The sequence below is a fragment of the Platalea leucorodia genome (genome assembly GCF_965183815.1).
Source record: "Platalea leucorodia genome assembly, chromosome: 13".
Taxonomy (NCBI): Eukaryota; Metazoa; Chordata; class Aves; order Pelecaniformes; family Threskiornithidae; genus Platalea; species Platalea leucorodia.
Window position 1 is genome coordinate 15,618,776 of NC_138835.1, and position 13,261 is coordinate 15,632,036.

The 13,261-nt window shown below is 66.2% G+C and overlaps 1 protein-coding gene across 3 annotated transcripts; it reads right to left on the reverse strand.

Annotated features, from left to right (window-relative positions):
* Positions 1 to 5,513: 5,513 nt before the first annotated feature.
* Positions 5,514 to 13,222, reverse strand: LOC309597094 (uncharacterized protein C20orf204). 3 transcript variants are annotated; one of them, XM_082326090.1, is made up of 5 exons: positions 13,150 to 13,222; positions 7,939 to 8,073; positions 7,632 to 7,694; positions 7,374 to 7,526; positions 5,514 to 6,436 (listed from the first exon to the last, which is right to left on the reverse strand). In XM_082326090.1, the coding sequence occupies exons 1-5, from the start codon at positions 13,183 to 13,185 to the stop codon at positions 6,281 to 6,283; spliced, it is 543 nt and encodes a 180-aa protein (XP_082182216.1). In that variant the 5' UTR covers positions 13,186 to 13,222; the 3' UTR covers positions 5,514 to 6,280. The 3 variants fall into 3 exon arrangements, with proteins under 3 accessions (XP_082182216.1, XP_082182215.1, XP_082182217.1); XM_082326089.1 differs by having other exon boundaries at positions 6,307 to 7,526; XM_082326091.1 differs by lacking the exon at positions 13,150 to 13,222 and adding an exon at positions 11,701 to 11,736 and having other exon boundaries at positions 6,307 to 7,526.
* Between the last annotated feature and the right edge of the window lie 39 nt (positions 13,223 to 13,261).

The window sequence follows — 13,261 nt, forward strand, 5'->3', positions numbered from 1 at the left end:
GCCACGGCAAGGGCCAGGGGACCGGCTCAGGGGTCGTACCTTTCTGGCCCCATCACCCGCAGGCAGCAGCGGGCAGGAGACGCTGCCTGTGTCTGCTCACTGCCCCATGCCTGGCTCTCGCCGCCAAGGATGCTGGCAGGGCCGGGGCAGCACCGCGGCACCGCTCCCTCCTCTGTCCTCCCACCTTGTGGCTGCAAACCCCCTCCTCTGCCCTGGCCGCTCCCAGGATCCCTCCATCCCGGGCAGCAACTGGAGAAACAACCTGCTCAGCGTGTCTCCCCTGGGATGGCTAATAACCCCCGGCTAACCTGGACGGCCCCGCCGCAGGGCACCGGCACCAGCACCAGCACCGGCTGCTTCGGTGGACAGCATCCCCCGCGGTGCCCGCCCCGACCCTTGGCTCCAGCTCCCGCTTGGGGCTCCCTGCCCACGATGGGCAGCACCAGGCAAGGGCTGCCAGCTCGCTGCCGGCTCGCTGCCGGCTCCAGCCACAGCTCTGGCCACAGCACCAGGCCGGGGACTCAGCATCCACTGCCTGGAGGGTGGAAACGCAGCAGCAGGGTGAGGTGAGATGAGCTGAGCTGGCCCCAAGCAAGAGACTTTACAGGGATTTGATAACCTGCACTGGGCAATCTGCTCTCCAGGAGAGTTTGCAAAGGGAGGTACCAGCTTTTTTTACCACCGGTGCAAAAAGCGGCGATGAGGACACAGCCCAAGCATGGTGAGGAGCCTCGGGGAGAGCCAGGATGCAGGAGGCACCCGCACCCCACAGCACCCTCATCCCACCCTGAAGCTGGGGCTGGGAAAGCTGCGCCGGCATCCCGAGATGCTGGGGGCCCCCAAGGAAGAGCAGCGGCCCCGTCTCATCCCTCCCCGGGCAGCGAGCCGCTTCCACCCCGCGGAGGACAAAGCCTGTGGTCCATCGCTGGCATGCGGCAAGCTGCGAGTGCGGGGCCGCATCCTGCCCAGAGAGCAAGGGCTGTGATTCACATCCCCCCCATCCATGAGTCACCGCTGCCCCTGCGCCGCCGCAGATCCCGCTGCTGCGGAGACAATGTCGGTGATGCTCACGGGCTCCCGAGGGGGTCGAGGCAACCAAACCCCCCCAGCGCCGGCGGCAGGAGCAGGGGGCTCTCGGCACAGTTGGGGGTCCCCAATCCCGAGCTGGCGGGAGCGGGGTTGGATCCCCACTGCCCAGCGCAGCCCCAGGCAGAGCCGACACCAAGAGGGAGCGAGGTTGGGGAATTTGCCCTCCAATAATCACAAACAGGCTCGGGAGCCCGGGCGTGTTTGGTTAATTGTTAGAATAAAATATTGCCGAGCTCTGACAAAGGAATCCTGCCCCGCAGCCCGGCGCGGCCGAACAATGGGCCCCGGCACTGGATGCCGCGGGCCGAGCAGCGGGGCCGGGGGCCACGGCGGCAGGAGGCAGCCCGGTCCCCCCCGGCCCACAGCCGAGCCCCGGCAGCCCCCCGGCTTCTCGGCGGCTTGGCATGGACGTGCCTCGTGCTGGTGTCGGAGCCATCGCACAGCCGCTGGCCGGCACGGAGGGGGAGCGGGGTCTGGCCAGGCCCCTCGCCGCTGCCTGGCTCCCGCTGGGCGTCGAGAGCCGCCGGAGCCAGCACCCACCCGGGGAGCCGCGATACCATCGGGGCCCATATCGGCAGCATCCAGCCTCGGCACGAGCTGGCGCTCCCGCTGAGCCCGGCATCCCGGTCCCGCTGGCTTCCCCACATGCCGAGGCCTGCCGGCTCCAACGGCCAGCTCCGGCTCCAGCTCCGGCGGCGGGGAGGAGGGTGCCTGGGGCCGGCGGCACCGGGGGCTGCAGCCACCCCGCGGGAAGCAGCCGGGGAAGGGAATCACATGCACACACCCATGCGCACGCACATACACGCATGCACACACACACACATGCATGCACACACACATACAAGCATGCACACACACATGCACACTCACACGCACGCACATGCACGCGCAGCCCCGAGGCTGCAAACCTCTTGCTGGCGGAGGAGGCGGTGGAGCAGGGCAGAGCCGCTTTCCAGCGTCACCCAGCCCTTCCCAGCGAGGATGCAGCCTCCCACCGAGCAGCCTGCGGCACCCAGCGGGGGAGCCGGCGATGGGGGCGCAGGGAGGGAGAGCACCCGGAGCCGGGCCTGGGTGCACCCCGCCTCTCGGCTGGCATGTCCTGGCACCGGCATCCCGGCACGCCATGGCACAATCTGGTCGGCAGATGCCTCCGAAACCAGCAAAGGGCCCAGGAAACAGGGGGGGTCAGCACTTTCTCGCTGCCTGGAGGGGCTTGGGCACCCAGCATCCCACAGCTGGGGGTGCCAGGACCCACCTGGGCCGTGGCACGGCTCCACGCAGCCCCGCTCCCAGCCACCCCCAACCCCTGGGACCCGCCGTCCTCCAGCTGGAGCCGGGCAGCGATGCCGCTGGGTGTGCCGCCCCGCGCCCGGCTCTCCCCGCTCCTCCAAACCAGCCGCTCTCCAAAGGATGAAGCAGTAAAATATTCAGCAGAGCCCCTAGCATTTATCACACCGTAAATCTGGGCTTTCAACAGCTTTACGATGCTGCAGGGAGATGGGAGAGAACAAAACGCTGCTCTGCTTCGTCAGACACAGCCTGCGTGTGCCAGTGCCCCCAGCGCTGGGGCTGCCAGGGGACAGGCCCCCAGCCCCCCTTGAGAGGGGGATGAGGACCGACACAGGGGGCTCGTGTGGGTGAGGACCCCCGGGACGCTGGCCAGGGGGGCTGCTGGCACCCCAGGATGGTGACGGCTCTGCTCCAGTCCAGGGGCAGCTGCATTTCGGTGGGATGGTGATGGTGCAAAGGGGTGAAACGTGCCTCCAGCATCGGCTTTGCAGAAATATGGCAGCCGTCAGCATGGTCACCGGGCACGGCCCCTGGCCATGGTCCCCCCGCCCCGTGCCCCAGCACGCTGCGGTCTGCTGCTGCCTCCGGGCTCAGCCGGCAGCCGGGCTGGGATGCAGCGTGCTGGTCCTGCTAAAGAGCACCAGTCCCCGTCCCCATCCCCGCAGCCCCAGCCACCGACCCCCACCTCCCGGCGGGCCGCTGCCGTGATTGCAAAACAAGCAGCGAGGGGAGGAAGCCGTGATTGCGCTGTTTGCACAGCGCTCGGACGCATCTGGCAAGGCGATCAGCCGGCGGCACATGGCACGGCGCGGGGGCGAGGGCACGGCGAGCGAGTCCCCCACCCCGCGCACCCCCTCGTGCTCCAACACACGCGCGCGCAACCTTTGCACGTGCGCCACGTCCTGCCCCGCAGCGCGCCCAAGCGCGCGCTTGGCATCCCGGCGCCGGCCTCGCCCTCCCAGACCGCGGGCTGGCACGGCACGGGGGGGCCACGGCGGCAGCGGCTGCTGGAGCCACATCAGAGCGGCCCCCCCGGAGCAGCCGGGAGCGTGCGGTGCTGCCCTCGAAGGAAATGCGCTCACTCCCATGTGCTGCACACTTGGGTTCGCCTCGCTGCTATTTTTATTTGACTTTTCAGGGCCTGTTTCCTTTTTCCGGCTGTTTTTGCTGTGATTCCACCGTCGCTTCGACCTCGCTTTTCCCCTCCCTCCCCTTAGCCTTTTCCTTCACTCTTTCCTTCCTTTCCATGCCCTCATTCCTGCCGCCGCACCGGGCTCCCTCTACCCCCACCCGGCAGCCGGTGCTCACGGCAAGCTCGCGGTGAGCTCGCGGTGAGCGTGCCAATGCCTGTAAATCCCTGTGAACACCCGGCGCTCACCTCCCACCACCACCCAGATGCTGAACTGGCAGCACTGGGCACAACCTCCCCTATTCCCTGCCTGCAGAGGCAGCCGGGACAAGATGCCGGGGGGCTGCGCAGGCGGCACACGGTGATTTCCCGGCTCGGCAGCTGCTGCCTGCGAGGGAAGGGTAACGAACGGGGCCGGTTATTGCTCTGTTTTATCTGGGAAGGTGCTGACGGGTTGGTGGAGAAGCAGGGGGGGACTTTGCTCCAGCCTTGACGCAGAAAAAGGCAGTGAGTCACCTCCTCCCAAGCCACCGTCCCGCTCGCGCCGGTGCACGAGCCACCGGGTCCTGCCAGGGCGTTGCGGTTGTCCCGGCCGTGCCGTGCCGCGGTTCCCGCGGCACGGCACGGCCGGGACAACCGCAACGCCCCGGTAGGACCCCCAGCCCCATCCACAGGGAAGCAAGCATCAATAGGGCTATTTTGGGACGCTGGCGGGGTGTTGTTATATTTAGGGGTGGTGGTTGGGATGAGGGGGGGATAAGAAAGAAAACTCGAAACCAAACCAGTGCAAAACCCCCCCATGGAGGCAGCAGAAAGGGCAGGAGGAAAAGGCAGCAGAGTTTGAGCCCGGTCCTCCCTCCCCGGGCACCCCGAGGAGGAGGATGGAGCTGGGAGGAAGGAGCCCAGGCACGGTGGGGGCGGCTGGGGAGGAGCGTGGCACCAGCGGCAGCACAATGCAGCTCCGGGAGGCCTCCGGCATCGGGATGTGCCGAACCACGGCTCCCAGGATGGGCTCCGCCGCCGGCGCCAGCCTGCCCCGTGCCGTGCAGACGGCGTCTCCCAGGGCCCACGGGCCTGATCCTGCTGCCCACCCATGAGCCCTGACGGGACCCCACAAAAGCAGCATCCCCAGCCTGCTCCCACCCCCAAACCGGGGTCCCTGTCCTGCCCCATCAAACCAAGGGGCCCATCCTGCACCCTGCTAAACCCTGGGGACCCCGTTGTGCCCGGGGAGACCTCTCCTATGCACCCCCGAGCATCCCCTGCCCTCCCGCCCTGCATCCCCCCGCCCCAGCTGGCTGCTTGAATCCCCGGGGCAAGGTGCCCCCCATCCCCTCCAAGGCACACGGGTGGGGGTCCCACTCATCGGCAGCACCCACTGCCTCCCCCCAGGCCCTGGTGGGAACAGGGCCAGGGGATGCTGGCGTGGCCACGGTGCCGGTGGGAGCCCTGGCTGTGGTCCAGGCGGCCGCGTGGCCTTGGCCACTGGGCCACACGGCCGTGGGCAGCCGTCCGGCTCCGCTCAGCGCACGCAGCCCACTGCTGCCATCTCGTGTCCTCGGCAGACGTCCCCACAGCCACACAGCCCGGGCTGGCCCCACTCACGGTCGTCACCGCGTCCTCCCGGGTGGAGAGGGGCTGGGGAAACTGAGGCAGGGGCACAACGCCAGCCCTGCCTGCTCGGCCGCTGCTCCGGCCCTGCCCACAGCTCCGGGAGAGGGGATGGCCCCCCAGCAAAGCAGCCCCTGCAGCAGAGCCCCGTCCTCCACCACCCATGCACCAGCATAAGCATGCAGGATGGGGCCCTGTGGGCCAGGGATGCGGGCAGAGGCAGGATGCCACGGTGCCTGCGGCCGCCGCCCGCTCTTTCCCAGGCCTGCACAGCCCCTGCACCGTGCCCGGACCCTGCACCGTGCCAGCCCCATCCACAGCACAACAGCCCCTGGGTCACCAGATAAAGCACCCAAAGGGCTTCCAGGGAAAGAGAGATTTTATTTCTGGCTTCCCAGAGACTGTTTGCCACCCAACGGGGGAGCAGGGACCCTGGCCAGGGCGCCGGCAGAGCGCGGTGATGATGAAGGATGCTCCTCATCTCACCGAACCCCACGTCCCTCCGGGCTCGGCTTGCCGAGGGTGCCAGGGCACCCAGGTCCCTCCGTGGTGCTGCCCACCCCAGAGGCCAAGCCTTGGGTTTTGCTCTTTATCGGCTGGCACCAGCGCTCCCCAGGATTCCCCCAGCGCCCAGTGATGCACCCAGGTTTCCCTGTCCACCGCGGGTGCCCGGCTGCTCCGCCTGGCCCAGCAGAGCACTAGGTCCCTCTCCACAGCCCAGCCACCCTCAGAGCCTTGCGGATGCGCAGGGGTCCCGCATCCAGCGGAGCCCTCTGAGCCGTGGCCCTGCATGTCCTCTTTCTGCCCCAAAAAGCAACCGTTGTCCCCAAGAAAGCAGCAGTTGATGCAGGGCCAGGAGCATCGCAGAACTCCAACACCTCGCCTCCTTTTTTCAGCTCTTCCCCATCTTCTCCCCCACGTTTCTGGTGTTGCAGCTTCCTGCCGCAGCCAACCCACTGCAAACCAGCCTGCCAGCCCCGGCTACGTGCGAGGGGCCGGTTCCCGGGTACCGCTTGAAACAGGAGGATGAATTCAACTCGGGCACCCACCGGTAGCAACTCCGTTGCCTTCAGGGTTGAATTTGCCCCAGGTTTCCAAACAAGACACCGGCAGCCACGGTGCCAGAGCAGTGCATCCATCGGGCACGTGGCGAGGGCATCCCTACGAGTCCCGCGGGGCATGGCGGGGTGCGTGCAGGGCATAGAGCTTCTCCCAGCAGGTCGCCAGCCTCTCCGCCTTCCTCCCGATCTCCCGCAGCTGCTTCCTCCTGCGGCCGGGTCCCCCGCGCCGGGGCTGTGCCGGGATGCGCGGCGGGCTCTGCAGTCGGCGTGCGGAGGGAGCAGAAACACCCCACCACCACCACGCAGGCGTTAGTCAGGGGGACAAAAGCCACCGCCCCAGCACCGAGGATGCTCCTGGGACACCAAACCCCACGCGCATGGGGTTTGCGTGGGCAAAGCTGCAGGTTGGGGCGGCCAAACCGCCCGTGGCCACGTGCTCTCAGGTCCCCAGGGGTCCCCAGAGCTGGCCATCCCCCCCCGAGCCGGCAGCACGCACCCCATGGCACATCCACGGGCAGGTTGGGTCTGCAAGCGGCTTTCCAGACCAGCGGCACCTCCATCCCACACCAGCCGACCCCAGGCAGGGTTAGCCCCAGCTGATTTCCCTGCGATGGCGGGGAGGACGACCCCAGCACCGTGGCAGAGCCGGGGAGCCGGCGCTTCGCTGCCCCAGGGTTTCCCTGCTAGTTAATGAGTTGCTGGCGGCTGCCATAGGGCATCCTCCCGGCCGGGGTTTCCCCAGCAGAGCCCCGGGGATGCTGGGGGAGCCCAGACCAGTCCTTTGGGGGAGAAATCCCAGTTCCTGCCTACGAGCACCCAGGCACAAGAGCTGGACTGGGTATGGCCACCCACCGGCCGAGCATCCCACCGGGACGAGGCTCTGTGTTCCCATCAGCCATGGCATTGCGGCACGGGTGGACAAACCCGCTTGGGAGCTGGTGGTAAAATCCCACCAGTCCGTCCCACGCTGCCGCAGCCGGATTTCCCTCCCCAGCCAGTTTAAAGCTCACCGGGACGTGCCGTCAGCATCCCCCAGCCACACACCCAGCACGGACCTTCACCCCCGGGATGCTGCGGGCAGAGACTCCTCGTGCGCAGCCAGGAGAGCGCACAACAGGGCAGGCTCTGCCCGCAGCCCGCGTGCTGGGGAACTGGGAGCCACTGGAGTGACTGGGAAGGGGCAGGGCTCCCACCTTGGTGATTTTCCTGCAGTTCTCCCTGAGCACGAAGTCTGTATTTCTGGCCACCTTCCACACCGCCAGCTCCTCGGGGCCGCGCAGGGTGCCGGCCGCCACCTCCCGCAGGGACATGCTGATGTTGTAGATGGAGAGCAGGATCTTCTGGTCCTGGAGAGGAGAGAAGCACGCGGCCCCGGGCGGAGAGGGGGGCTCGACGGCTCCCCGGGCGCTCAGCCCCCGCGACGCCCCGGCCCCGCGTCCCTTGGTGCTCACCTTGTCCGAACGACAAGCCGGCCCGGCCCTTCTGCTCCTGTCCTCCGACCCGCTCAGGTTTTTCTGGAGAAATAAAGCAAGGAGAAGATCAGGCACCCTGAAGCATCCGTGTCTCCCACGCGGGGCAGGGATCCCCCATTTAAACACAGCGCTCTCCCCAGAAACGCCGGCAAAGCGGCCGACCCCACACTAAGCTTTCCAGGCTCATCCCTCCCCACCCACATCCCGCAGTGGGGCCGCATCCAGCTCGGCAGCATCGCCCGGAGCGGGGAGCCGGGACCCCGGGCAGACCCCCCCCCCCGCTCACCAGGTTCTGGATCTCGTGGAAGATGACGGCGCGGTACTGCCGGAGGATTTTGGCGATGCTGCACCTCTTCCCTCTGCTCAGAACGGCAACAAGCAGGAGGAGCAGAACAGCGCAGGATAGGGCCCGGGGGAGAATCTGCGCAGGGAAGGGCTGGGTGTCAGCCAGGGATGAAGGGATGCTCCGGGTTCTGCCTTCAGCCCCGCACCACGAGCCTCCATCAGACCTGTTCCCCCGCCGCAGACGCAGCGTGTGCAGGAGGGAAAGCACCCGCCGCCTCTCCCAGCGGCCATCCCCTGGCCCGACTGTCTCCTCTTGGAGCAAAGCCCTCGAGGAACTGCTCCAGCTCCATCCCAGCCCAGGCAGCGCTGCCCACAGCACCCACTGAGCTCCCTCCGGGGCCAGCAGCCGGGTACTGGGCACAGAGGGGTGGCAGGGACCTTCGTAGGTCTATAGGATCTGTCCCCAAGCTCTCTGTCCCAACAGGGTCCCCAACACCTCCCCAGCTTGTGGCATTTCAAGCCCAGGCCCTCAACCACCAAAAAGCAAGGGGAGCAGAAAGGGACATGCCCTGCTTTTTGGAGAGGAGGAGGAGGGAGGGAGCCACCTGGTTCCCCGCCAGCAAACCTCCACGCCTCGAGGTGAATGGTTTCGGGCACCCTTTAAGGATGCTCTCCGCACCTCCGCAAACCCCGCAGCACGGACGCCGTTATTCGGCATTCTTCCAGCTCCCACGCAGCCCCCGCTCGTCCCAGGCTCGGGTGCCTTCACGCAGAGCCAGACAGAAGCAGCACAAGCGCCTGCTCTCGCCAGCGCGTCCCGGCTTCCTCCGAGCCTCCCAGCTCCAAGCCTTCCCGGCAAAGAGGGGAAACCCAAGCGCTGACATCCGAGCTGGCGGGGGAGCACGGGGAGGGGGTGGCCGGACCCTCCGAGGGATGAGTCCCAGGGCTTTGAAGAAAAGCCAGCACAACCTCAGGTGACCGGGACTGGGGATATTTGAGCAGTCCCACAGCAGCGGGGCGAGGATGGGAAGCCTGATACGTGCACAGCATCTGCCAGGAAAGGAGCCCGACAGCTCTCCACGTCCCTGCATCGCTGAGAGACGGCACAGCGCCGCAGCCCCATCCTGGCATCGGGGCACTTCTATCATCCCCCGTTCGCAGGAAAAGACCCCAGAAAATCCCCCCTGTCCCCCCCTCTCCGGGTGTCAGGTCTGGGCAGGCAGAAGGCAGCTCAGCTCCTTCCAAATATGCAACCCCTGCGCAGCGGCCACAGTGCGCGAGGAGGAAGGGGCAGGCAGCTCTGCCCGCATCTGCCTGCCCCGAGCCCCAGCTCGCATCTCAGCAGGTTCACTGCCGTCCCAGCCGCATCTGCCTCTCGGGCTTGGCTTTTTGCTCAGAGAAGCCAGAAGGAAAAAGCTCTTTCAGTGAAGCCCAAGGCCAGGCAGACGCCATCCCTCCTGCCCTTTGGTGGGAACCTGGAGGGTTTTGTGCACCCGCTCCGTGCTCCCCACTCCATAAAGGCCTGGTCCCGGCTCCAAAAGGGCGAGGAAAACCTTCCCCACCCTCCCGCTCCCACCGCTCAGCGGGAGCGATGGCAGCTTAACCCGAGGCGAAGCCCAGCACGCCGCAGGGCTGGGGAGCCACGGACACAGGCGTCGCCTTGGAACAAGCACGCGGGAGAGATGAGCAAATCCACGTGCAACCGGTACAAATCCCACTGGGCTCCTCGGCTTCCTTAATCGCCACGCGCCTTCCACGCAAGGAAGAGCCTCCCCGTGCTGCCGGCTTTGCTCTCTGCAGACCCCCCGGGATCTCACCCCAGAGGCGATTCAGCAGAGAGCCGAGGGTATAACGCTCCGGGACACCGAAGGAGAGCGCTGCTTCCATGAGGACACCCTGTCCAAAGTCTAAGGGTTGCTCTCAGGAAGCCTCCGCCGCCAGGAAGACAAGGCCATGCGATTTTACCATTAAACTGGGAACGACTTCCCTGAAGTGGCTTATTAAACAACTGGGACCAAATTCCAGGAGAAAGCACACCATTTACAGCATTTCCAGGCAGCCGAGCCTGGCACCGGCCTCTCAGTCCTTAGCACGAGAGGAAGCACAGCCTGCGGTCAGCAAAGCTGCGCGAGCAGCCGGGACGGGAGCTGGGAGGGTGCCGTGGGTGCTCCCCACCACCCCCACAGAGAGCAGGGAAGCAGCGGTGACGAGAGAGGGATGCGGGGGAGAGACGAAGCCAGCAAACCCCAGTCCTGGCCGTTGCTTCCCAGCCTTCGGGATGGAGGAAGATAAGTTCAGTGGCTGATTTGGGGTTATCCCTTCGCCCCGTGCTCCCATCCCCTCTGGGATTAGGCACATCCCTTGCCAAGGCAGGGAAGGAGCAGCCAGGGGAGCGCGGGTGCAGGACGGTCACCGCCTGCTCCGCCTGGCAGGGGAAGCTAATCTCTTCCTCGGCTCTAATCCTCCAGCAAATACGAGGAGATAAGGGAAATCACCATTATTGATAGAGCAGCTCCCGGCGGCACTCGTGCTACCCCAGCCACCCGGGCAGCGAGGGGCAATGCCCGCTGCCTGCCCGGGAGCCCCACTGGGGTCCCCAGGTCCTTCCAGCCAGAGGGACCCCGTCCCCGACACCCTCCTACCCAAGGGGACCCTGCCACCACCCAGAGCCCCCGCACCCCCACTCTCCCCCTTGGGAGCGGCCAGGTCCAAGCCCCAGCCCGGCCACAGCAGCCCGGTCCCTCTGGACCAGCCCTCCCAGCCGGACCGCAGCCCCTTCCCCACCAGCTCCCAGCTCCATCCCACCGCGACCCTCCCAGCCCCATCCTGACCCAGCCCAGCCCCGTTCCGACTGGTCCAAGCCCTTTCCCGGCCGGACCCTCCTCATCCCGACCAGTCCGAGTCCCTTTCCCGGCTGAACCAGCCTCTTCCCGACCGGACCGGTCCCTCTCCCGGCCGGTCCAAACCCCATCCCAGGAGAAGCAGCCTATATCCCGAGGGGTCCCAAGCCCCATCCCGCCTGCTGCCAGCCCCATCCCGGCGGTGCGGGGGGCTCCGGGGAGCCGCCCCGGTGCCCTCCCCGCCCGCGGCTCCGCCACCCCCGGGAGGGGAAGAAGGGACGGGAAGGGGAGGGAAGGGCAGCGGCCCCCGCGCACTCACCATGGAGCCCCGCGGGCGCTGGGGGGCCGCCGGCGCGGACCCTGCGGCGGCTCCCGGGGAGCCCGGCCCGGCCCGGGCCCTGCAGCACCGCGTCCCGCTCCGCCGGGGTTCGCGGTTTGAACTTGGCTCCACGGTGGGAGGGGACGGGACACGGCGGCCACACCGCCGCCGGCCCAGCCCCGGCCCCGGCCCCGGCCCCCGCGGGGGAGTCCTGCCCCACGCCGCCGGCATCGCCTCCCGGCGCCCCCGGGCACCGGGCCCGCAGGAGGGGAGGGAGGGAGAGGCGGCTCGGGGGTCCCGGCCCCCGGGGAGGGGTCCCGGCCCCCGGGGGCAGCGGCGGCCCAAGGGTGCGGGCAGGAGCGGCTCCCTGCGCCCCGAAGGGCCCAGCACCCCGCGCTCTCGCCCAGCCGAGGATGCGAAGCGACGCGCGGCCCCGCGCCGGGGCTGCGTTTCGTGCTGCCGGGAAGGCAGAGCACCCCGAGTTTCAATTCCTGTTCGCGTTTGCATCCATCCTTATTCTGGATTCACGCTGGGCGCTCGCACCCGCCTGCCACGTGCAACAGAAGCGAGACCCAGTCCAGCGCGAGACCCCCAAAACACCTACGTGCATCCTGGTCCCGTGCTCTCAGCCGGAGCCCAGTTTCGAACAGGCCCATCAACAGAAAGCTGCCCCGACTCGGTTTCGAGTGCTTTTCTACAAGATGCAATGGCAAAAAAAAAAAAAAAGAAAAAAAAAGAAAAAAAAAAAGAACCGACAGCAAGAAGGCTCCACTGAAGAGTGGGGCACGTGTGTTTTAGTACGAGATAAAAGGGTCGAACAATCCAGCTCTCCTCTGCTTGGCAAGAACGTTCCTCCAGGCAAAGTGGGAGCCCCAGCATACACAACATACCGCGGCAGACAGGACCCATATAACTTGTTTATTGAGTTCTATATATAGTTAAAATTTGTAGGTGCTATAATCCATTCAAAAAACACAGACATCTACAAACATTAAAAGGCTCCAAGACTGATGATCCCTTTATCTAAAAAAACAACCCCAAACCCAAAAATACGGAACGCAGCCCCCCTGGGCCAGGGGAAGGTGCAGACGCAAAGAGCAAAAGGAGGTGGGTGCTGCGAGGACGCGGTGCAGCCTCCAGCACGGGACCCCAGCCCTGGGAAACGACCCCCCCCCCCCCATCACCCCAGCAAGGAACAGCTCCCGAGCAAGGCCTTCCCGTGTTTTCTCAGTCCCCGGCTCTGGGGTAGCCTTTCCCAACAAATCCTTAAGGGATGCGGTGCTGGCAGCCGAGCAAGGGGCAGGGGAAGCACGCGGATCCTGATCGGGGGCGCACACAGCACCGGGCGCGAGGGAGATGCTCCGATCGCAAGTTAGAAGCGAGAAAAGCCAGGCCGCCGCGGTTCCGACCGTCCTTCCCCATCTCAGCACCGCAGCCGCCAAACGAGAGCACCGCAGGGCGGAGGAACGTACGCGCCACCGGCACCCGGCTTTCCCAAGCGCACGGCTGCGCTCGGCAGAGCCGCAGCCACCGGAATGCCGTACTGCCTTCCCAGCGAAGCGGGATACCGTCCCCACGTCCGGGCGCTCGCACAGATCACGTTACGGAGGACAAGTAAAAGCCGTGCGAGAGGCACAAGGGGCTGAAGGACAGCACGCATCGAAAACTATTTAACTTTTTTTTTCCCCCTGCAGTTTCTGGCTCAATCTCGAAATCTTTGTCCAGCCACGTTCCCGTCCCACACGTCTACCCTCTCCTTTTCACAACAGAGCGATGGCTGCGTTCTCCTCCCCGAACTCCCCTCCCTTCCCCTTTGCCCAAGCCCCCGGGGAGGAAGGATGCCAGCGATGGCACGAAATTCCTGAGCGAGAGCCTCTCGACTCCCAACGCCTCTCACTCACCTTTGGGAAACTACAATGCCGCGGGACATCGGTGATCTACCCCCTCCTTAAGGAAAACGCAGCTTCACACGCTTTCACCAGCTACTCGAGGGGAAGCACAAGCGTTGCCGTTACAAACCCAAAGAAAAACAGGCGTTTGCTTCAAGACCAACCGTTTCTACTTCAGCGTTAAACGACGGGCTTCTCATCCTTTTTGGCAAAAGGCTGCAGCGCGACTCGGTGTAGCCACCGCGGGCAGATACGCTCCCAGGGTGGTGGGAGCCT